The sequence below is a fragment of the Taudactylus pleione genome, unplaced genomic scaffold, assembly GCF_031769625.1.
Source record: "Taudactylus pleione unplaced genomic scaffold, aTauple2 ptg000256l, whole genome shotgun sequence".
NCBI classification, from domain to species: Eukaryota; Metazoa; Chordata; class Amphibia; order Anura; family Myobatrachidae; genus Taudactylus; species Taudactylus pleione.
The window spans coordinates 458212-483656 of NW_028284658.1; the positions used below are offsets into that span (position 1 = coordinate 458212).

At 45.2% G+C, this 25445-nt stretch overlaps 1 protein-coding gene across 6 annotated transcripts in view; it reads left to right on the forward strand.

The window, feature by feature from the left end:
* Positions 1-25445, forward strand: part of RHBDF2 (rhomboid 5 homolog 2) — a 94035-nt gene that overhangs the window by 32730 nt on the left and 35860 nt on the right. For all 6 annotated transcript variants that reach the window (XR_015879429.1, XM_088480540.1, XM_088480541.1 and 3 more), the window contains 4 exons: positions 19471-19586; positions 19670-19794; positions 22602-22797; positions 23283-23495. Coding sequence is in view for 5 of the 6 variants with exons in the window: in XM_088480540.1 (XP_088336666.1) it covers positions 19473-19586; positions 19670-19794; positions 22602-22797; positions 23283-23495 (648 nt within the window). In the remaining variant the exon portion in view is untranslated. The remainder of the gene's footprint in view (positions 1-19470; positions 19587-19669; positions 19795-22601; positions 22798-23282; positions 23496-25445) is intronic.

Consider the following 25445-nt stretch of genomic DNA (forward strand, 5'->3'; position numbering starts at 1 on the left):
TGCCACTTGGCTTGCGCCTGAGTGTCTTTTCAAGTCCTTTTTTTTTTTTTTTTTTGTTTGAATGTAAGTCAAACATGTCTATTTACAAAGCCCTAGATGGAGATAGAGAGAATGGAGATAAACTTCCAGGCAATCGGCTCCTAACTGCCATGTCACAGGCTGTGTTTGAAAAATGACTGTTAGGAACTGGTTGGCTGGTACTTTATCTCCGTCCACTTTCTCTCCATCGAAAGCTTAGTAAATAGCAAAACTGTTTCCCGAGACTGCACTAATTAATTGATATATAACACTTGTATATCTGTGTGTGACTGACTGAGGAGGTGATTCAGCTTGGGACGGAATTGCAAAGATGCACGCAAGTAGCTTTGCAGTTCCGTCCTTGTAAATATGCAAATGCAGAAGGAGGTGTATGACACTCCGTGCTGCATTTGCGATCCCAGCACAGCACTGTGACCCAGGTTGCAGGCTTGAATAACCATCGGTCGCAATGATGAACGGCGCCGGTCGGCCAGCCAGCTGAGTGAGCCTCCGCTTACTCAGGCTGGGCGCCTTGCGAAGCCAGAAAACTGCATCCATGGACACCGCCCCTGGCCTTGCGGACACTGTTTCCAGGAATGCCTGCATGACCCATTCTGCACATTTGCAGAAATGGGTCAGCACTCCACTTACCATTAATGGTGAGTATTAATAAATTTGTGTAATTTATAGAGCATTCACACTATTCCTCCATTTCTTTTGGAATACAGTATGAGGAAAAAAAAAAAATACTAAAAAATATATAAATATATATATATATATATATATATATATATATATATATATATATATACACACACACACACTAACACCTCAATTGTGATCCTCTATATTGTTGTATCATATGCACTTTGCGCTGTCTTCCCACATTTCTGTACACGTTATCTTTTGGGTGACTGTCCTGTTTCAGATAGAGGCAGATGAGTGTTTCTTGTCTATGTAATCGTAGAACCAATTTTAAGGTAACCTATGGTAGCGCCAATATCCTTCTATATGTTTTTATCAAATTAATCAGCACAGTCTCGTGAAACAGTTTTGTCAGATCATGTTGAGAACAAGACGCACATTTGAGCAAAAAAAGATGCTATACCATTTGGCGAAGCTCTACCACTCGCACCAGGCATCTTGTGCTGCATGGCGTGTTAAGGCTGGGTGTATGAAGACACATCTGTACTCTGTGGTACCGTGCAGCAGAATTTTTGGTATTTAAACACCTTTCTCATATGCCCTTAATCATCTTTTTCCCAGCATACAGTAATCTAGCTCAGACACTTTTTGAGGACTTACAGACTCTATTAATGTAATTGCCCTACCCCACATTCTCTCCTGTTCCAGTTCATCCTTTTTGTGAACTAGTTCCCAAAACTACTCTGCAAAGTCAAAGTGAGGCCTCAATGAAATCTAGTGACTGGATAGGCTTACCCTGCCACCTTTTCATTGTTTCTGTGGTTCTACTGGTTTGTCTTGTGCTTTTGTTTACTGTTGCCATAACTTGCTCTTCATTTTCTGTTCTGGTAACACCATGCTCAGCAGGCTTTATCAGATCTAAAGCATTTAAAAAGAAAATGTTAATTCCTATAATAAAGTACTGCTCTCAAAATGACCAGTAAGCTTGACCAATTTAAAAGCTAATGCTGGGCATACACTGTCAGATAAAGCATATGTCGGTCTGACAGGCATTTTATCTGCCATCCTGATACCCAGTAGATATCGTGGTCATAAATTGTGAGATATGTCAGTGTATTGGCCATGATATGACTTCCTTTCCTTGGGAATTTATATTTCACTGTTCCTTCCCTGTGCAGGAACAGGAGAAATGTCAGTTTGCCGTCTGCGGCTGGCATACACTGCATGATGCAGCTGACTTGTAACTTCAAAAATAAGAGTTATGGTAGATATACCATTAATTAACTCTTTCTTTGAGTTTCATGGGTTCCACAGGGATACCATGGGAGGATAATGTGATTTGAGTGATCCAGGCACCAAACAGTTAAGCTTTCAGCTATCAGGATGCCTCTGGTCTTCCTCCACATATACCCCCGGGTTAAGCTTTCAGCTATCAGGATGCCTCTGGTCTTCCTCCACATATACCCCCGGCCGCAGGCATTCAGTTCTGTAAACAAGCCCAAGGCAGGAGAAGGAAAGAGGAAAGGAAAGAACAATCGTACACCAGAAACACTCTAAAAAAAATTAGGGAATCCGTGCCCAAAATAAAAATTACCCAGTGAAGTGAGGTGCATCAGGGTGTGGACCCTATGGACCTCGAAGAAAAAGTTATCAATGGTAAGTCTACCATATCTTTGATTTTCTTCTTCAGGGTCCATTGGGATCCACATGGAAACCATGGGGATGTCTTAAAGCAGTTCCCCTAAGGGTGGGGGGGCGCTCTTGAGCAGAAAGAACTCCTCGCCCAAAGGAAGCATCCTGAGAGGCAAAAGTATCAAAGGCGTAAAACCTAAGAAAAGTGTGGACAGAAGACCACGTGACTGCCTTGCACAATTGTTCAGCAGTGGCACCACAACTAAATGTCCGCGATGGCCCCACAGACCGGGTAGAATGTGCTGTTGTCGTGTTTGCAACAGGGAGATCAGCCTGTGTGTGTACTCCTGAGAGATAGTCATACGTAACCTTCGAGCCAGAATCTGTTTGTTAGCTGGCCATCCTCGTTTGTGAAAACCATATAGCACAAAAAGAGCATCTGATTTTCTAGCAGTGTTTGTATGCTCCACATGGATACGGAGAGCACGAACCACATCCAGGGAGGTACAGAAAGGTCTGAAGACTGAAAAACTGGAATCACAATCTCTTCATTCACATGAAAACGGGACACTACCTTAGGAAGGTAACCCTCCCTTGTACGGAGAACAGCTCTTTCCTGATGAAAAATCAATAATGGGGAGCGACGAGAGACTCTGCGTGCAGAAGAGATAGCGAAGACATTTTTTTCTCTCAGTTGTCAACCATTTAAAATCTACAGAATCCAGAGGTTCAAATGGGGGAACTTGTTGCCCTTTGAGAACCAAATACAAATCCCACAGTGCTACCGGTGGGACAAAGGTTGGCTAGACTCGGAGAACCCCCTGAAAGAAAATTAATTCAAAAACATCTGGCAGTGAAGCAATCCTTTTCTGGAACCAGACTGACAGTAAAGAAACCTGCACTCTCAGGGTGGCCAGGCAGAGACCAATGTTTTAACCCAGCCTTCAGAAAAGCAAGTACCCGGAAAACCCTGAAAACCTCAGGTTGATACTTTCTGTGGGAACACCATTTACCAAAAGACTGCCAACTCTGTAATAGATGCTGGCAGAGGAAGGTTTTCGTGACCTAAACATCGTCTGGGTCAGGGTTTCGTGCGTAGCAGAGCAGCTCCCTCGCTGCGATCTATTGAAAGTCATCCCTCGAGCCAAGCTTTTGCCCTTCTGCACCACGGGAGGTTTCTGTCCGCCCTGAGCTCGCCTTAGGACACCTGCGTTATGGTTTGACAGGTGTACGACAATCGGCGTCAGACAATCACAGAGCTGGAGAAACCTTTGGCTCTTAAGATGGAAGACTCAAGAGCCATGCCGTCAAAGACCGACTGGGTAAGTCCGGATGTAGGCAGGGACCCTGTGCTAACAGATCTGGCCATAGAGGAAGAGAAACGGAATGTCTATGGATAGAATCCTTGTGTCTGTGAACCAATGACATCTGGGCCAAGCAGGAGCCACTAGTATTACTGTTCCACCTTCCTGCTTGAATTTCCTGTAGAGCCTGGGGAGGAGGGCAATTGGAGGAATAAGATACGCCAGTATAAAGTCCCATCTTACTGCCAGTGTGTCCACTAAAGCGGCTGAGGATGCCTCCGGAAAGTGAGGGACCACTTTTCAGACCCAGGTGTCTGTTGTTTGATGCCAGTAGTCCGCAAACAGGAGAACTCTGCCCCCCACCCTGGAATCTCCCAGGAGGAGGCCTGTCCCATCAGGCAGATGGTTTATCGTCTTGCTTAGATGCTGAACGTCTGGCCGGCCAGGACCTCTTCGATTGCTGCTTGGTTGTCCTGCGAGAACTAGATGGCCTGGAGGAAGACTGTCCTTTTGCTCGTCCCTGATGACTAAAGGACTGAAAAGAAAACTGCCTAGACTTAGACGTAGCTGTTGATGGCAGTCCTGCAGATTTTGAAGCTTCCAGAGTAGCTATTATCTAATGCTGCTCCAAAAAGTATATTCACAAAAAAAGTTAAGGATTCCAGAGCCTTCTTTGACCCTGTATCTGCTTTTCAGGACCTTAACCAATGGACTATACGAGCCACAATTGAGGCTGCCGATGCTTTAAAAGCTAGGAGCCCAGCATCTATTGCAGCTTTTCCCAAATAGGAGGCCACTTTCCGTATGTGGGAGATATGTCAGCTGTTCTCTGGTAGCATTTTGTAGTCTTTTTCCAATGCCCCCATCCATTCTTCAACAGCCTTAGCTACCCAGCCCCAGCCATAGCTGGTCGAGTAACAGCTCCAGATGATGAAAAAACTGCTTTAAGACATGTTTCAATTTTTCTATCTGTAGAATATTTAAGAAAAGATGCTGACAGAATAGGCAACGTAACATTCCTGACTAAATGTGTCGCATGAGCATCCACAATAGGAGGGATTTCCCACTTGTTACATTCAGAAGCAGGCAAAGGATACAACAATGCTAATATTTTCATATAACGAACAGTTTATTCGGCTTACTCCATGCCTCTTCCATAAGCTCAGTGAGATGCTCAGATTTAGGAAATCATTCCCAGAAATGTAAGCCTTTGAGTAGGTTGCAGATAGGATTTTGGAAAATTCAGGATGCAACCATGTCATATAAGGAAACTGTGTGTTACCCGTATGTCTTGCAACAAATGAGTTTCGGAAGAAGCTTTTAGGAGTAGATCATTCAAATAAGGAACGATAGTAATACCTTGACTCCAAAGGTGGGCCATCATCACTGCCATGACCTTCGTGAAAACTCTTGGGGCCGAAGAAAGACCAAAGGGCAAGTAAAATCTGTAGAGAGTCTCACTAAAGCTATGACAGCCCAGGTCCCTTCCCCGGGCTCGTCCTCACAAATTCCTGCAGAGAGACTGATGCCAAATCCCCTTAGGTGGGATGAATCGGAAGATGAGGATATACCGACTCTAGAGGAAAGGGAGTTTCCAGAGGAGGAACAGGCACCAGAGGAGACAGAGCCTTTATCTCAGGGTGTAGAGGTGCCGATTTCGGCTTAGGATTGATTTGACCGCCCTCACTAAAGAAGGAACATCCACTCAAGAAGGATGCTCCTCTTCTCTAGAACTAGACTCTGGAGAAGAACCCGGCACATCATCTGATTGCTCCGATGATGCGTCTGAATCTACCTGCTGAGCAGACTGATAAAAACATAACGTCTGCTTAGGCGCCTTGGTGACTACCGGTCTGTTCACAACAGCCGACCTGAGCCATACTCTGATTTGAGTGAGCATAAACCCAGTTAGGATGGATTGTAGGGGCAAACATAGCATGCTGTGGGTATCCCATTAAAGGAGGCAGTGTGGGAGTAGCCAAACGATCCACTAGCTGCGTCATCACCTGAGACAAGGAGGACACCCAAGATGGCTTCTGTACAGGGGTGGTAGACTAGACTGGTGAGGTGGTTCTTTATAACAGACAGCACACAAACCATCCTTTATAAAGTCCTGAGGGGATAACCCCGCCAAACAGGATTTACATGAAACCAGCACAGGGACCTCCACCTCCATGTTTCCCTTTTACTTTTTGACATATCAATTATAAAGGTAACAATACAATGTAATGTGACAGCCTTCACAAATAACAAGTAAATGTGACATACAAAGGAAAACCTCCACAGAGGGATGAGGAGAAAAAAACAGTGATAGTTATAACTGACAGTCAGAAAATAAAGGCAGCAACAACGCGACAGCTAGCAAACAGTCACATACAATGCACATTTAATTAAGTTGCCATAGACCATGTATCGACTGCTCAATCATGAGGCTTGGTAGGATATAGAGCACCATATACCTGACCCGGGGGAGAAGTATACAGGGAGACTGACCCAAAACCTCATGAGACCAAACCTCTTCAGCAGAGCACCAATAGTGGACTGTGAGTGTCACATATGCACAAGGTGGGTAGGAGGTAACGATACTGGATTAGAACCTCTATATACCCCTACCTATACCTTCTAATAATCCTACCTATAAACCTCTAAGGATGACGCTAATTTGCGTACGCAGTCATACAGTAAATAGAGACTCCAGACTTAGAACATGTGGTTCCAAAGCACAAAGTATTATTCAAGTAAAAGTAGTCAGTTACACGCTATTGATCCAGACACAATTCGGCGCAAAGTAATTATACAGACCCTAGTACAGTATACATACGCAGCGCTTCCGGACCAGATGTTAGGCATCAGCAAGAAACCCCTTGTCTATCAGCATTCAGACTAAAAACCCAGCGTTTGAGCACACATATTCATACCCCCCAGGAATAGACAAAACAATAGAGACGTTTGTTGCTGATGTCATTGGTTCCCAAGGGGGGTACATCTGTTACAGAGCGTTTAACAGGCTGATTCAAATAGACCCAACCTAGGCCCTCATTCAGAGCCGTACGCTCTGAATGAGGGCCGGGCTCCATTTTCATGGAGCGTCCTCCTGGACGCTCGTATAGCTGTGGGTCACCACCCACAGGCTATACGAGCGTGCATTGTGATGGTCGAGACCATCGCGACCATCGAATTTGCGAGCCGGAGCCTGCGGTTGAGGTTTTCAACCGCAAGCTCCGGAGTGATTTTGGCTCTATCAGAGCCAAAATCACTCCCACTGACATCACTAGTGATGTCAGTGGGCCGGCTTCTGACGGGAGGCGTTCCCATGGGAACGCCCCGTCAGGGAGGCACGCCCACCAAAGGGGGCGTGCTGTCAATCAACATTGACAGCACGCCCCCTTTGATCGGACACAACGAGCGAAGGACTTTCCTTCGCTCGTCGCGTCTGGCGCATGCGCACGACGGAGCTCCCTCCGTCGTGCGCATGCTCAGTCGATAACATCGACCCACTTGCGAGCGGATAGCCGCTCGCGAGTGGGTCTGAATCAAGCCCCTAGCCTCTAACAACTGGGGGTCTCTGGATTCCCGCCACATGCAACATCCTAACAGTTGTTCATATTATATACATTTTGTTGCTTGAAGTCTCTGCGGTCCAAAAGTCGAGAATGCATGATGCGATCTCCATACCGATAATACCAGAATTCTGTTGAGAGTACGCATCAGTACAAAACCAAACACTGCTTACTTAGCATGTATAAAACCTTAGTTACCAAATAATCTTTATTTCACAGCATTTATACTAAGTGAACAAACTTAAATCTTATACCTTAAAGCTTATGGAACCTTTTATGTGGATATGTAATGTGTGAGTATACAGGATTTGATATAAAGACGCTAGTTAACTGGGGACAGATGCGTGCGCATTTAGCTACTAAACAATGTTTTCATATACGATCTTATGCATTCGCTAATATGCGACTAGTTAACAGCGCAATTGTGCGTATTACTGTGTATATGAGAAATGATGAAAGATGCAATCGCATGGTGCTAATAGTAATATCGCCATATGTACTTAATTGTGAGTTTATCTAAAATGGCGCTTGGGCGGCCATTCGCAAAATGGCGTCTTGCGATCTCATTTCCAAGATGGCGTCGCCGCAAATCAATTTTAAACTGATCTTGTCTCAGCCAATTATCCAGATTTGACAGGTGCGACCCAGATGCGGGAAAACTTTTGATGGGTCGGGGGAGGAGCTGCCAGGGGAGAGCAGACCTCTCCTAAGCTGCATCAACTGGCCAGGTACGCTGGCCTCATGTCAGCAGAAGCGTCTGCTGCCGATCCCCGGTCTCGCGTAATAAGACCCCGGTGGTCTAGTGAGGGATCGGACGCCCCGGGCCCTCACTACAGCGATTCTTGCGCCGGAACCGAGGACTGCCGCGCGTGATTCCCCGTAAGTGAGGAATCGCCTTACCTGTCATCTCCGTGCGCCCGGGCCCCAGCATCACTGCTAGCAAGCTCTGCCGAAATCACCAGAGACGTTACTGGTGTTGCGGCCCAGCGGAGGTAGACTGAGTGGCAGTGCATGCGTCTCAATACAGACTACTAATTAAATACAGTACCACTAATTAAAAAAAAAATTATTTTAATATATATATAATTTTTTAAATCTTTAAACCATCCCCTAATGTTCTCACCTTCTGTCGCCACATGTCCTATATCAGCACCTCTGTTCTCAGGAACATTTTGTTTCCATCCTTCACATATCCCCTCACATCATTATCTCTCCCCTTCTGCCATCTCCATTACCTCCTTGGTTGCTACTCTGTTCAGTACATTTTATTTTTATATGGTAAGTTTTATGTACTGCTGCAAGTGCCCGATCAAGAGTTTAACACAGATAATGCTACTTGTTGAGCTAATTCAGCTGTCTTGAGAATTAGAGTTTTGACGTGTAGTCGTTGTAGAGCCTCTGCTGGATGGAGAACTACGGGTGCTGTAACTATTGGTCCTGTCAGGGCTGTGTATTGCTTAGTAGTAATAGGCCGGGCTAATTGTTGAAGGCGAGGAACAGACGTAGTAAGCTCAGGCTACAAACTACTCTGACTACGTAAATGGCCACGTGAAGGCAGCATGCATCCCACGCTATAGACATTGTGTCCTAAAGCTATATATTTGGTACTGGTGTGGGTAGGGGGGGGCGGTTTGGCAATAGATTTTGCTGGGAAGATTCCTGGTGGGCTGAAACCTATGGGGGCTACTCTGAGGGCTATACTGTACTGTGGGAGGTTGAGTTGTTATACGCTGAGGGTTATACTGAACTGTGAGGGCTTGGGCTAAATACTGAGAGGTTTCTACTGTTGGGTATTTTACTTTTAGGGGGTAATCACTACAACTCCCATTCAGGATACCTGACCCCAACAGTTTATTGAATTACAGCACTGATGTCACACATTATGGAGAATTTCACTTTGGTTTGAAAATTACGAAAAGCAAGAGTGCAGCTCCTCTGCTGATTTTACAGCCTGGGCTAGTTTCCACATAACAGAGCGATATCCCCCACATTAGCATACACCAGCCCTAGGCTGGTGACTGTGTAGGAGTGTTTCAGCAAAAAAAGCAGTGTGCCCCTCACAAACTGTTAACTGTACTGGAAATTATTACAAGCACATGCAGTAAGTTGGAATGCCATCTCAGGATCGTACAGATGTCAACTGGGATTGCCTGAAAATCAAGGCAGCATATGACTGTGATCTAAGAAGTACAATGCCAGCGGGTCAGTCTAATTCTGATCTGAAGGGCCCCACTGATCCAGATAAACAATCGGGCAGATGCGACTACAGTCCCTAGGCCTCTACATAAAAATAGGCCCTCCATCATAACAGCATGATAATTACCAGCTGGCCAAACAGACAGCCATAAATCATATGTATTTCCATTTCCCCCACAAAATGATGCAAATTGTAATGAATATGTAGGAAAGTGGTATAAAGGGGCAACAAAGTTGGGGGGAAAAGAGGAGCATACTGCAGAGGGACGGTGTGACTTGCATGAGGTAGGTAATGAGACACCAGGGTCAGGGGCGTATTTAGAGAGGAGAGGGCCCATGTTCACTCACCATCCGGGGCACCCTCCTCTCTCTCCGGCGGCTACGGCGTGCTGACACATTCAGTAGACTATGGGCACAAGTCTGTGCCCGGAGTCTACTGTGCATGCAGAGTACACCGTGAAAATGGTGCGGCAGCCATTTTTCCCTGCGAGTTCTCTACTGTGCATGCGCAGAACTACGCCGGGAAGTGGCCGCTGCGACCACTTGCCAGGCATTGTGTAGCGCTTCTCCAGCCGCCGTGGGAATTCGCAGAGGTAAGTATTTGGATATTTGAGCGCGGTGTGGGCCCCCCTGGACCCAGGGGCCTGTGTGCCCCGCACACCCTGCACCCATTGTAGATATGCCCCTGACCAAGGTACAGAGACATGGAGGAACAAACATGAAGTGTGAAATCTAATAGATTAACTGGAAGTTGAGTGATGGGATTTATAAAGTGAAAACCTTTACAAATCTCATCACTCCATTGGGCAGCAGCTCCTGACAAAGGGCCGGCACTCTGCCCTATGCACATCAGAGCAACACCCACAGGACAGCCCCACACCTAGCTGGAGAGAGGGTGGTCTGAGGCTTAGGGTTTGGGGCAGGACTCTGAGTCTATGGCTAATATGGGAGCTGTATGGGCTGAGATGCTTTGTTGTGTAAGGGAGCTCTGGCTTTATGTGGCGGCTGCCTATTGATTTAGGTACAGGGTGTATGGCTCTTTATCTATGTGGGGCTGCTGCTGTAGGGTACAGGGCATGGGGAGGCACAGGACAGAGAGCCAGCTGAAGCTGATCTATATGTCATATACAGTCCCAGCCAGATCAGGGAGGTTAGGCTCAGCCCTCCATGAGTGTGATGAATTTGGGGGACATTGACCTTTACATAAGGGAGATACATGGGCTAGCATGCATTACACCATGGGTGGTCTTTGTTTTTGTGGGATGTGGATGAGGGGGGATAATCCTGTCTGAAGAGGTCTGCAGGGTTGGGGGACACTGGGTACTCCAATTGTGTTATTGGAGGGATGTAATTACCATTGTGGTATCTGGGTATGTAACAATTTCTGGGGTGTTTGTAGGATCCACTGGGTGTGTTTGGGGGGTGAGTTTGGTCTCTCTGTGGTAATGAGTTATGTGGGAAGTGTTATTTGGATTGTGAAGTTTTGGGGTTTGCCACAGCAGCCTTAAGGTTTGGAAGTGTTGGGACCACTAGACTACCAAGCACATTGAAACCAAGAGCTTCTGCACGGGTGCGTTGATGTACTAATCCCGCCTACATTGGTGTTCCGCCCACAGTTGATTTGATGCCACCTACATGAGGCCACTTCTAGAAATTTTTCCAGGGCCACCTTTATTTCCCACTCCGCCCCTGGGTGTGGGAGACACATGCCTCCCTGCACATCTACCTTCCCCTTGGCCCAGCCCACCCCTGCATGTTGTTGCCCAATTTCAGAGTTTATCTAGGTCTTCTAATAAACATTCCTGTATTGCCCTCTGAAAATACAGACAAATGATCTTAATCCCAGTTTTTACACATTTGTTTATAGTAATATCAGATGAAAAGATTAAAAATATATAATTGTTTATAGTAATATGAAATTAAAAGCAGCACTGTTGTATGATGTGTAAATAATGGGACCATTTTATTGACCAGTGTAACTTAATCAGAGACTCATCCTCTTTTAAAAGCTTTATTGATGTGACCTGTATCCAGGCGTCTGTTAAAGCCTCTGACCTGAAATCACAACACAAAGGGGTCGATTCATTTAGACACTAATTCCCTCACTGTGTAAGTACATCTAGCTATATGTCACACTTGCGGTACCTCCAGACTTGTGGATTGTTGTTCAGACTCCTAAAGCTGCATAAAAAAATCCACAAGTCCTGGGTGAAATTGGGCAACAAGGGGGGTGAGTTTAGGTGCTGTTGGTGGAATTTCCACACCATTACAATGACAACTCGCCTATGAATTGACCCCTAATGGGCCAATCTTGCCCAGGACTCGTGTATTTTTGTACACTTCCCTATAGCGGCACTTACTCACCCACTAGGCGTGTAATTGAAGATGTTAGTGAAAGATGCTGAGAAGACAGCTGGAGTGGTAACTTCACCCCTTACACAGCAAATATAATGGTCTCTATATGATTCTTGTGTACTATTAAAAGTAAATGTATAGTTATCCTATATGCCAAAAAAGTATAAAATATAAATCTGACATGCGCAACAAATAGGTTTATCATTTTCAGTGCACTTTTATCAGCCTCAAATCTACATCAGACGTTGGCATAAATTAAATATTGTATGTGTACAAAAAAAGCACCTGATTATATATAATTTATTTTTCTAGTTGTCCTCTTGTACAGATGTGTCCTCATATACTTAGCGTAAGATGAATCGTGTAGAAATTGTGTATAGTAGGATACGTTCCGATGCACGCTCCCGCAGCTCCTAAAACGTATCGTATGATCAGATGTGCAGCCCATATGATCCGTCGTATTCGTATGACATTTTGAAGAATGATGATCAGTTTTTCAGCAGGCACACGATCGTGTGTCCAAATTGCGTTCGGGACTGCCAGAGAGCTGCCGGAGAGTTCAAGGGAGATTGTAAGATGAATCTTATCTTATGCTAGTCGTACTAGTGTATGGCTAGCATTATATGACCAGCATAAGAATAGATTCATCTTACGATTTCCCTTGAACCCCCCGGCAGCTCCCTGGCAATCCCGAACGCACTTTGGACACACGATGTACATACGATCTCGTGTTACGATCGATCGTGTGCCTGCTGAAAAACTGATCATCATTCTTCAAAAACGGTCGGACGCACGATGGATCGCATGGTGAAAACCCCGGCACAATCAGCGTACGAATACGACTGATCATATGGGCTGCACATCTGATCATTCGATTTGTCTTAGGAGCTGCGGGAGTTCGCATCGGTTCGTATCCTACTTAAAACATACACTATTTCTACATGATTCATATTACGACTCGTTGAAAATCGAGCAGTCTGTCCGAAATTGTACTAGTGTATGACCTGCATAAGCTGTCTCTATAAAGGACATCCGTGTATAAATCCTCTCCTGCAAGGGCACGCCCAGACAGGTTTACTGGTGCTGCTCCGTTTTGGTGGTTCCTGTGATAGAGACTCCGCCAGGACGCAGCTTGCTGGGTCCACAGTAGCTACGGCCCAGACTCATTCGCCCACAGATTTTCAGATGTTGCGTATCAAATTGATCAGTGTAATCTACAGAGTAGTCTTCTCTTCCAGTTATTTTATTTCTGCAAATAAGGTGCACATTTTGAGTGAGAAAGACGCTCGGTCGATTTTCCCAGGACCTGGCACGCTGAGAGAATCTGTTTAGTGCAAATGAAGCCACAGTGTATGAGGGCACATCTGTATGTTACACCTGTTCACTGTGTCTAGAATCTGTGAAATAAAAACAAGGGGTGCTACTCCTAGTGCATTATAAATAGTATATATTCTAGGTAATTAGAAACAACTTGGTTCTAAATATAATAAACTTTGAATAGAACAGCTGTTCTCAGTACCATCATTAGGCTTCAATTGGCTTTTATAATTCAATTAACAGCTTTGTACCATACTTGCAGATGGCATTAGCATATAACATGTACCTCCAAAGAATTGGAAGTAAAGTGCAACAGTGTAAGGCCAGGGGTATGCAGTCGCGAAGCCGGCTGACCTAATCCCGACAGCCGGCTTCCCGACTGCTTTATCCTGGCGAGGGTTAAATGACAGACGTCTAAATCTAGACGCCTGTCATTTTACCGACGCCAGGAGACCGGCGCCCGGCATCCTGATCAAAGTGATGCCAGCCGCCGCTGCGGACAGCCGCGGGGGTTTAGGTTTAGGGCTCCCGGGGGGGACTTAGGGTTAGGCCCCCCCCACGGAGGTTAGGGTTAGACATCCCCGGGAGGTTAGGGTTAGGCTAGGGGGAGGGAGGGTTAGGGTTAGGCACTCCCGGGGGGGACTTAGGTTTAGGCGGCGGGGAAGGGGGGGGGGGCTTAGGTTTAGGCACTTAGAGGGGGGTTAGGCACCCTAAAGGAGGGTTAGGGGGTTAGAAATAGGTTAGCTAATACTTCGACTATCTGGATTTATTCCTCCTGCAGGCCTCCTGGTGTCGGGATTCCAACCGCCTGGCAGTGGTTCGGCGGTAAATCATACCGCTTCCAGGCCAGGTACACATTAAACGACTCCGCTATCTTGCAGATGGTCGGGGCGATTCACTTGCCCTGGACCATGCAAGATTGCTGGTACACATTACCCCATGTTATGAACAACAGAATGATACCTCTTTACGTCCTTCATTGCACTGCACAGCCCCGCATAAGATATCGTGTGATTGGCCGCTTGCGACCCATGGGAGATCACGATCACTGGTTCACAGACAATGTGCCCGATATATCGTTCTGATCCACCTCAAAACGATACATCGGACAATATACATCAGGGGTAGCCAACCTCTGCCCTCGAGAGCCACCAACAGTTCACGTTTTCCAGGTCACCAAGCATGTGCACAGGTGTAGTTATTACTCATTGACACGTTTGAAAAGATCCACAGGTGGAGTTCATTATTTCACTTGTGATTCTGTGAGGAGACCTGGAAAACATGCACTGTTGGTAGCTCTCGAGGACCAGAGTTGGATACCTCTGATATACATCTTCTAATGTGTACCCAGCCTACCATGATGACCATTAATTAATACAGTAATGTGTCCTTACATTAGGGGTTCCCAATCATGGTCCTCAAGGCACACTAAAAGTCCAGGTATTAAGGATAGCCGTACTTGTGCACAGGTAATTTAATTGGTATTTCAGTTATTTTGATTTACCCATCTCTGCTCAAGAATGGATATCACTAAAACCAGGACTGTTAGTGTCTTTGGGGAGCGAGGTTGGGAATCATTGCCTTACATGGACAAAATAAAATGTAAGCTTATCGAAGACCCAAAAGAGAAGAGTTAATTTGGCCAGAAAGATCTTCCTAGTCCAAAAGGACCACTTATAAGGTATCCAGCAGAGTGTATGTTCTTATAAGGTAGGTAGCACTGGCAAATTTCATCTAGCCAGGTAAACTTATCCCTGAGGAAGTTTAAGCTGACTATGGAATGCTTTGGTTTCTTTACACTGTGGACTCAGTATAAAGAACAACTGGATAGAAAATTAAACTAGATCTAATCTGATGAGGCACTTTGTAATATGGACAAAGAAAATTGCTCTTACTGTGTTTGCCTGCTTGTGGAATGCAAAGTCTCTAGAAGAAGGATACAGGCAGGGCTTCCTTGGAAAACGCTTCTGAAAACTAGACCGAAGACCCTAGTGGTACAGATGTGTCCTCCCTCTTCTTTGCTGCAGTCGCGCCAAATGGTCTCTCATGGCGTGCCAGGTCCTGTAAGACTCTGTTAATGTCAGGGGCCCTGTTTTTGTTTTTTTGCCAAAAATGCATCTAGCGCCGGGGGGACACTACTGATTAATTTGAGAAGCTACACTTGTATATCTGTGTGTGACGGAGTTTCTCAATCAGCATGCGAAGTGCTTCAATGCAACAGGCACAGCTTTTTTACACACCCAAGTTCCGTTTTTCCAGTACCACACAGATATACAAGTGTCACTTATCAAATGAATCAGCAGAGTCTCCTGGTGCATCCTAGTCGCATCACATTACAAATTAGAGGCATGTTCGGCAACAAGACGCTAGCAGAGTAGCACGCGACCTGGCTGCTTACTCACGCCAGGAATATTGCTCTGCATGACATATTGAGGCTAGATGAGCAAAGACACATCTGTATATAGCCTTTGGACATGGTTTAACTCTGCAGCATGTTCTCAAGTCTTTATTATATTGGCAAATAACCTAATTACTTTAGTTCCATAATAGTATGGTAATTTAGCATGGTAACCTTTCACAAGGGTATAAGCGTTTTGACCTGTTTTGTGAAAGACAATGAATTAGAAATGGCAATGTGGTTAGTTCAGTATGAAAAAGCCACGTTCTAACATCCAAAACTCATAATTGAAAAGATCCCATATGTGGTATTACCATTGAAGTTGGTTGTATATTTGCCTAATCTCACACATTTTGCTTATGTTTATTTATCTAAAAATGTGTTTATTTACAGTTACACCACTTAATGTGGCCAGCAGATGGCAGCAGAGGTTCATTAACGCTGCTATTTTTCATGCACCCGTCCAAAGCAAATAAATTAATTTGTGTATGTGTGTTATATTACACTTCACTATGAAAATATAATTACTGTTTCTATGTTGACTATTTCAGCACTAAACCTTATTATTGGCTAGGAGTCACATTATTACTAGTCTATGGAGAGAGATACATTGTACAGAAAGATATAGATACAGGAGTGTATATGTATGTACAGCTAGGATACCCGGCATTGCCCAGGTTGAAGACTGGACCCTGAAGTATACCTGCAGCATTTATTAGTTTACATTGTCCTCGCCTGTAACCCCATTCCATTGATCCTGAAAAGGACCCCACTGTTTGCTAGCATACATGCAAACCATGGCGTAACCACCGTGGGCGCAAGGGGTGCGGCTGAGCTGCTTCTGTGGCCCACCGCTCCCCTTGCACTCAGTGACGCATACAAAGTGGGCCGATCCAGTCAAGGTTACCGAGGGTAACCTGGGTGGCAGCGGTGTTGATTTGGTGCCAGCCGATTACAGCTGGCGCACCGGCAGGCAGACATGGAGAGACAACGTGAGGAAATATGAGCTTGTGGACTGGCAGCCAATCAGCAGTGGCGCTCCTCATTGGCTGCCGGTCCACGAGCTCTGATTGGCTCGTGATCTGCGCCAGATTCAAATAATGCAGGTACTGTCTGTCCATGTCTTTTGCTGCCTGCCAGTGTGCCAGCTGTAATTAGATGGCGGCTTGGCCCCTAAGCCACACCTGCTGATGGCACACACAGGCTGCTGGAGGGACACGGGGAGGTGAGTTGCTGGGGGGGCATAATGTGTAAACTGTATTACTGTGTTGCATAATGTGAAGGGGCACTACTACTGCATGGCATATGTATAATGGGTACTACTGTGTGGCATAACATGAATGGGCACGTTTGTGGGGGCAAATGTATGTGTTTTTTCACCTCTGTGGGGGCCCTTCTAAGATCTTATGTGGCCCATAGATTTATTTTTTTTTACTTTATTTGAAACATAGACTAATATCGGTACATATTCATTAATTTTTTTTTTTAAATCTTAACCATTTCTATTGTACATTTCATATTCATATTTTCCAACTTGTTAAAGCGTTTGTACAATATTCACATGTCAATTACAAAACAGTTCATCGGATACGCGCATGCGGGAACCTCTTTATTTACCACATTTTGGGTTTATTCAACTAATTCTATCGGATCCTCCCTTAAAAGCGTCCGAGATTCAAACCATTGCGTTGACAGAAAGCATTTGCGAATTTGTATTTTAATACGGCCCACAAAGTTCTAGTTACGCACTTGCATACAAACACAGAGGGCTGACTAATATATATGTATGCTTGTGTCCATTATGCATTGCATTACTACACAGCCCATCAAGTTGTGGAACGACACACACCAGCAAGCCAAGCCTTGCAGTATAGGTGGTGGGGCAAAGGTAAAAGGATGTATGCAGCAGTGCAGACTAAACAAAAAAAGGCGGATATTTACATGAAGAGAAGCGTGACCCACAGAATGCTTCCTGAATGGAGTTTAATTATGCACGCCCAGAGAGGAGGCCCCTTATTTGGTTTACAATCATAAGAACGGTCGACTGTGCATACACACAGCACTTTCGGTCCAACCAGGCCCTGTCAAATCAGATGAAAATTAAACTGCACAGAAGATGCGATCCTCCGACATTTGTATAGGTGTGTACCTAGCTTAACTGACTCATGCAAGTTCATATAAAATCCACAAAGTTTGACACTTGCTCAGGCTGTGAGGTTTAAAGGATACTTTTGTAGCTTTCACACAGGTTTTTGGCAGACTGCCCATTTCCACTAGAGCCAGCCCTGGGACCTGTGTAATTTAAGTTTCCCCATTTTTAGGGATTGTGTGGCAGTGTGTGGCTCTGACAAAGTACAAACCTAGGCAGAAACTTAATCCTGGTCAAACTACACCACCATGCCAAATTTGGTGGAGCTAGGTCAAAAACTGTGGGCGTGCATAAAGGATTGATAGACTGACATGCTTTCTCGCTTATTATATAGATATATATGTACATATGTGTATATATTTGTGAGTAATAAATATATATATATATATATATATATATATTTATATTAGTGTGTGTGTAACCTTAGTGATGCCTTTATACTTTAAGGTTTTTGCTTTGTTTGTATTGTTGTTTTGTGAAGAAGAAAGCTGTTCTGTTCCTGGCAGTGTGCGGTCACTGAGAATGCAGTCATCTGATTGTGACTATCAGCACAGACAACAATGTGATGACAGCATTTAGCTGGTTGTTCCTGTGTTAGATCTGGACTTCACTCAACTCAACATATCACATACTGCTTTCTTATTGTAGTGGTCAGGCAGCAGCCAGTACATCATCAAACCGTGCACGAGCGCCAGCCAGTATTATAATCATTTTCTTCAACACATCTTTAGGCCCCTTACCCACTGCTGTTAAAATTCTTACTTTTACTGTCTTTTTTTTTTTTTTTTTGGAACCTGCCAGCACTTTTTACTCACATGTAATTAAATGTAATGTGAGGGGTCTCTGCCATTTTTCCAAACACCAGTGGGCATACAGGCTAACGGAAACACACTTGTAGTTTTTCAACTGAAAGAAGAAGGTTCATTCAGAGAAACTAACATTTTAAACAGCAGCTTGATGAGAGCCTGGAAATAAGTGTCCTGAAGCCTTAAGGTGGGTATACATTAGACCACAGGTTCTTAAACTCGATCCTCCGAACCCCAAACAGTACATGTTTTCCAGTTCTCACAGAATCGCAGGAAAATAATTGGCTCCACCTGTGGATTTGTTAAAATGTGTCAGCGAGTAACTATATCCGTTGCTCCTGCCAGGAGACTTGGAAAACGTGACCTGTGTGGAGTCCTGAGGACTGAGTTTGAGAACAACTGCATTAGACTAAATACCGCCCGATCCAGCGGGTCAGGCCGACATATCGTCGACATCGGCAAATGTGCGTTCCCGCAGGGCCATTCAGCGCATCGACAGATCTGCTGTACGTGCTGCTCAATCTGTCAATGTGATGGACGGCTCCATGCATTTGGATGTGGCTGGTGAACGACCTATTGTGCGGTCTTTCACAAGTTTGTGCGGTGGGCACGGATTGCAGGATTTGTCGTCCATCGCATCATGGGTCAGCTAGGTACACAGTTCGTCTAATGTGTACCCAGCTTAAGAATGGCAGTGTTTGTAGATGTGAATGGCCACCAGAATCGAAGAGTTGTCTAGAATTCTATATGGATGGCAGTCTTTAGGTTTAGCAGTTATCCATTCATAACCCTTTTAGTGAGTGCGGTCTCCGTGGAGTGTTGGGTATGAAAGCCTGACTGAAGCATGCATAGACAATCTGAGTGGACCCTCTTGCCCAGTTTGTGATGGTCAGTGATTTCAGTGGTCTTGTTTCGATTTATTTACTTACTACTTTTAATTCATACAGAATTGTAAAGATGATGGAAATGTAATCTAAGGCTTGTGTGGTGGTCAGCAACTGTAACTTAGTTTAGTCACGCCAATGTTGTATTACTTTTTATGTGTTGTATGACACCGGCAGTAGTGATTTTTAGTCTCTTCTTTGTCCAGGCATGGAGTCCAGTAAAAAAAATGGAAGCAATTCACGTTTGCAAAGTCGGAAACCGCCTAACCTTTCCATCACCATCCCACCAACTGAAGGAGAGCGGGACCCCACGCAACTTCGGGTACAAGGGCAATAATTGTATAGCACACTGTAAATATATTGTATTATGTTCTATATTATATTCTGTTATGTTTTTACCTACAGCCTCTCCCCAAACCTTTGTACCAGAAAAGTGTTAGCCTGCAGGAGCCACAGAGGACAGAAGATTTCGCCACAACTCCTAGGCCTGCCTTCAGAAGACAGACCTCACTGTCACAGAGCATAAAAAAGTAAGGAACCAGTCCCAAGACCTTTAAACTAGAAATTGCCTTTCATAAAAGTTAGGAGCTTGTCCGAAGGACTAAAGGGCCCCATACATCTGATTGCCGCAATTCCCCGATCTTCTGACGCCGGGGTCAGTAGTGTAACTAGGGTATTTGGAGCCCAGGGCAAATTGAAAAATGGAGGCCCCCCCCCCTCCTATGTGCGCGTGGCCACTGAAAAATGGGTCTTGTCAACATGACACACACCCCTTTCTCGTCACTCTGGGAACATTCCTTTCCATTCCATATGCACCTTCATGCTGTAGTGCTTATACAGTACCCCCAGTAATGGTCCCCCTTATTCACTATCCCCAGTATGCAATGCCCCCAGTCTGGTCCCTCTTAGGCAGGCCCCCAGTAGTGGTACCCCTTATGCAGACCCCCAGTAGTGATCTCCCCTGTGCAGTGCCCCCGGTAGTAGGCTCATTATATAGTGTCCCCAGTACTAGTCCACCCTTTGCAGTTCCCCCAGTGTGGTCTCCCCCCCAGTAGTGGTCTCCCCCTATGCAGTGCCCATAGTAGTAGTCCGTCTGTCCGTCGTCGTCGTCTTCCCCCCCCCCCCCCCCTCCAATGCAGTGCCCCAGTGGTGCAGACAAAGTTACACATGCAAAAAAAAAAAAAACACTTGCCTGAATCCCGGCTCCTGCTTCCGCCGCCGTCCGCTCCTGCATCCTCCCGGGTTGGCCTGCTCTGCATTATGGGAGAGACATCATGACTGTGGGAGCCGGAAGATGGACCTCATGAGTGAGCTCTAGCTCCAGCAGTGGGCGCAACAGTCAATGAAGTCTGTCTGACCCTCATTGGCTGCTAATTCAAACAAACACACAGCTGCCGGCTGTGTGTTTGTTACTATGTAGTGCTGACCGAACTCCGTCCGGTCAGCACTAAACTGACCAGTGTCCTGGACCGCGACGCCCCACGAGCCGCCGATCCGTTGCGCCCAGGGCACAAGCCCTGCTCGACTCCCCCCTTGTTACGACACTGGCCGAGTAATCCAACATGTCGATCTCCAAAAGCAATACATATAAAATATAGATCCTAGGCTAAGAATAGAAATGGTATCTAGTACTTAGGTTTTGGGGTCTGTGGCACCTGATTTTCCATATGATGCAAAGTCTTCTATCAGAGAACAGAAACTCTGTTTAGCTTTCCAGCTCCAAATTAGGTGTAAAAAGTAACACTGGATTTGTCTAAGAAATGAGGGCAAAGATATATGTTCTATGCTTAAAGACTATACAATCTGTCTAGGTGAGATTCACTTTTTAAGCCTAATGTCCCCTCCCAGTTTTCTCTGCTTTGTGTTCCAACATATTTCTCCCTACACTGTCCTTAGTATTTCTCTTTTCATTAACCTTTGTAGTAGAGCTCCTAATAGTGACTGCAGGAGTTGCCCAGTGATTATGTCTGTATGAACTTTTTTTTGAGCAGCAGTAATTACTTGTTACATTCAGAAAATCAAATTAAGAAAAGAGAGTAAGACCCCTTACCTGTATATTTGTGTACCTTACGCGTTGCTGTTTTATATTTGATAATCTAGAATTGCGTAGAATGCACCCTAATGTATACAAATATATTGTTAGTATTTTTTTTTCAAAAGCTGCATGACCGGAACTGCCCGCCTGTAAGTTGGTGCCAAAAAGTATATCTAAATAATGGAGTAAAGCGTATTTAGTCACATACAGAAACTTGGACTGACTGTTAGATACAAGAATGATGGGTAACAAGCTATAGTGAGGTTCATAAAGGCAATAGATAATGTTTCCAATCTACTGTTTATTATAAATTATCTCTCTCATCCAGTTTTGTGCCTTATTTCTTGGTTCTATAGGAAAACGTATAGAAAAATAAAATTAGACTTTGACCATGTATCGTAAGAGTGAACCAAAATGAGCAAACTGTAAAATGGGGAATATGAGAGTATTCTTAAAAAAATTAGCAGTAGAATACTACAACTGAACCCAGCAGCTAATCTAGAGCTTTTGACTTTGTGTAGTGATCAGGCCACTTAAAATAAAGGTGTGAGGTGGATCCGGTGCTTCCATCTGTGCGCGATGCTTCCAGCCTAACCTCTGGTAACAGGAATACATTCTCTTTTTCTTTTCTTTTTTTTCTTCGATGAATCGAAGCATAGCTGCAGTCAGTATCAATCAAGTGGGTTTTTTTTGTTTTTTTTTAGTGAATTTCTTGTCTGATCACCATATCCCCAGAATTCATGGAGTAAATCAAAATCCTTCAGTCAAGAAGAACATTAACCTGCCTAAGGTGTTTCAATTTATATGTGAAATGCTATGTTACAGTATCACACAGCCGCTGACACTGTACGTAGCATTTTGCTTGCAGATACACCCGCAGTCGTACACAGAACATAGGCATGCCGCATTTTAATCACCAGAAGCTGCTTGTGCATTCTATTCGCATCACTTTGAGTAAGACATGTGAAGGGTAGAAATTCGCACCAAAAAAATGCTCAGCGTTAGTCGCACAGTGCTCACATTATGTTTAATGCGACTTGTAGCGCAGAGATGTAAGCTGTATGTGGACACATCTGTATTGCTAATGTAAAGTTTTTATAGTTTATGGAAAAATTTAAAACAAAGGAACAACTTTCAATGAAGTTTCATCTTAGAGGTTTTTCTATAATTTTTCAATTTAATACATCTGGGCATAAGTAAGGTGACTAGGACATTTGTCTAATTTATTTTGAAACTGTAAAAAAATAAATCTCTTTGGCACAGTTGTGACCTCCTATAAAATATATGGTTTTCTTTTCACAGGGGTACAGCCCAGTGGTTCGGAGTGAGCAATGACTGGGAGGGGAAGAGACAACATTGGCAGCGCAAAAGTCTTCATCACTGCAGCCTCCGTTATGGAAAACTTAAACCCCAGTACCAGAAGGACATGGAGCTCCCAAGCCAAGAGACTCCCTCCTTCCAGACCACAGAGTCCCCTGCCACCTGCCGTCTGCCCAAGGTCTGTTCATTCTGTCAGCATTGGTTCACTCCACTTTCAGATTGGGTGAATGTACTAAATATAAGTAGTTACACTTAAAACAAAAAAACAGTAGCAAACAGCAATGGCATTTAGTTATAGTGGTGTTCTCATTGGTACAGAAGCAATGATTCGATGGGCAAATGGCTTCTGGACAACCAGATGTACCATTTCACATTCAATCCAGTGGCTAATCCTAAACCTACAAGAGAAACACTACCGACTGGAAAAGACTATAACAACTATCAACTGTCCTGGCCCAAATGAAGCACTACTAAAAATAGCTGTCCTGATCTGTTGCCCACTACCATCCAAAACAATTCTGATCAACCAATGAGAGCAATAAGAGTTTGAAATGGTCAACGGTTCGGTTGTCTTTTTAAGAATAAATATAAAGAAATAGTTCCACAAAAAAATCTTTGAGTTATGTTGCACTGCCTTTCCATTATTCTTTGTGTATTTTCTAGATTGTGGATCCATTGGCACGGGGAAGAGCATTTCGGCATCCTGATGAAGTTGACCGGCCGAGGACTCCTCATGTGGGTATGGCTCCAGTGACTCCAGGAGTCATGTCACTGACCTCCTTTACCAGTGTGCGTTCAGGGTACTGCCGATTTCCACGACGCAAGAGGGAAAGTGTTGCACACATGAGCTTTCGAGCGGCAGCTGCAATCATTAAGGTAGGCTTTAAATCTATCAGTACTTCAATGGTGTCACAGTGCAGGTGCCAAGGAGTACAACACCAACCTTATAGGCATTAAAACGTAAACATTGACTATTTGGGCAGTACTTATGCTAAAGGCTGCAGATCTCTCTTCAGATCGTTAGAAGTGCACACCCTTTGTGTGAGCACTGGCCCTGATTCAGAACCGCTCGCTCTGACAGAACGCTCGCTCTGAATCAGGGCCGGGCTATTTTTTTTTAGAACTGCCTCCTGGCCGCTCGCATAGCTGTGGGTGACCACCCACAGCTAGAGCGAGCGGCCAGGTAGATGGTCGCGATGGTCAAGACCATCGGGCTTGCGACGAGACCCTTGTGGTAGGGTCTCGTTGCTGCAAGCCCCAGAGAGATTTCGGCTCTAACGGAGCCGAAATCTCTCCCACTGACTTCACTCGTGATGGGAACGCCTCCGTTTGGGCAGCCACTCCCCCGGCCCGCCCACCAAAGGGGGCGTGCTGTCACTAACATCGATAGCACACCCCCTTTGGTACGAGGCCCAGAGCGACTGATTGCCCGTCGCTATCCGGGTCTCGCGCATGCGCACGACGGAGCTGGCTCTGTCGTGCGCATGCGCTCTGGGCCACCATCGACCCGGTTGCGAGCGCTCAGCACTTGCGACCGGGTCTGAATCAGGCCCACTGTGCAGACAGATAAGTATGTTATATGTGAAAACTGCAGTCTCCTTCTCCAGATTCGCGTTGCCTATTTTTAGAGTTCAAAGTTAGTCTATTCAAGAATTGGTAGATTGTGGATTAATTGGCTATTAGACCTAGGCTCAAAAACAGAAGTTGCATATAAGAGGATAAAGCTTAACCGTGTACTTATTCAATGCAAGCTACAAGAGCTTCTTGGTTCAATGGAGGGAATATAGACACGTGAGGGTTATTTAATGAGCTGCAATTTTCATTAAATGCAAAATCCAGCATGTTTGGCCTTTAATAAAATCACTGCTTTTAATCCCGCTGTAAAAATCTGCGACTCGTTACGTAACCCCATTGATTTTGTCCTCCTTAAATCTTGATTTCTCTTTCATTCATTGGGGACAATGGAGAATACTGGGGTATAGCTGGTCCTGGAGGAGACTGGGCACTAAGAAGTTCTGACAACACAGGTTCCTCCTTTCCCATACCCCATCCTTTGACCCAGGCAGCCAGTGTTTTGTTAGTACCCGAACGTGCTAGGCATATTTTTCTCAGCAGCCTGTGCAGCTGAATTTTCTTTCCAATTTTACAGTTTTATTATTTTTTGTTTTCTTATTTTACCGGATGGACTGCGGAGAGATTGCACATGCAGCGCTCCAATCAGCCGCCCCAATCCAGGATACCTGCTCCGGTGGCCAGAGCTTTGTCGCAACTGATAGTAGCTTAGGCCAGGCTGTCTCCAGAGCACACAGGGAGCTGCAGCTGCGGTCCAGAGCATGGGATACAGGTAAGGGGCTTCCCACAGATGCTGAGTCCCCCCTTCCCTCGGAGAAGGAGGCCACTTGAAGTGTGAGGCCCTGTGATGGCTTGTTCCTCCGATTCTTCACTGGACCACCAGGAACTCTATATAAAAAAAAAAAAATGGATGCCGCAGATGTTCCCGGTGGTTGACCTGGACAGAGGAGACTTATATCCGTACTCTACTCCCCTTGTCGCGCTACCTTACACACTGAGCCCACCAAGGTCCTCTCTTTCACCCAAATGGTGGGCGGCCATCTTCTCAGCTCCATCTTAGATGGTTTGGTAGCATGAGAACGGTGCTCTGGGCCGGTTTTACATATACGCTCGTTACGTGGCCGAGGAGGGCGCCCTAGCTCGGTCGCACCAGCGACCTACAAATTAGAAAGCAGGCTGTGTAACTGACACAGCTGCCTCGCAGGTGCGATGCAGAGCTCAGGAGGGCACCATCGCTGCCAGACCAGTCCCTCA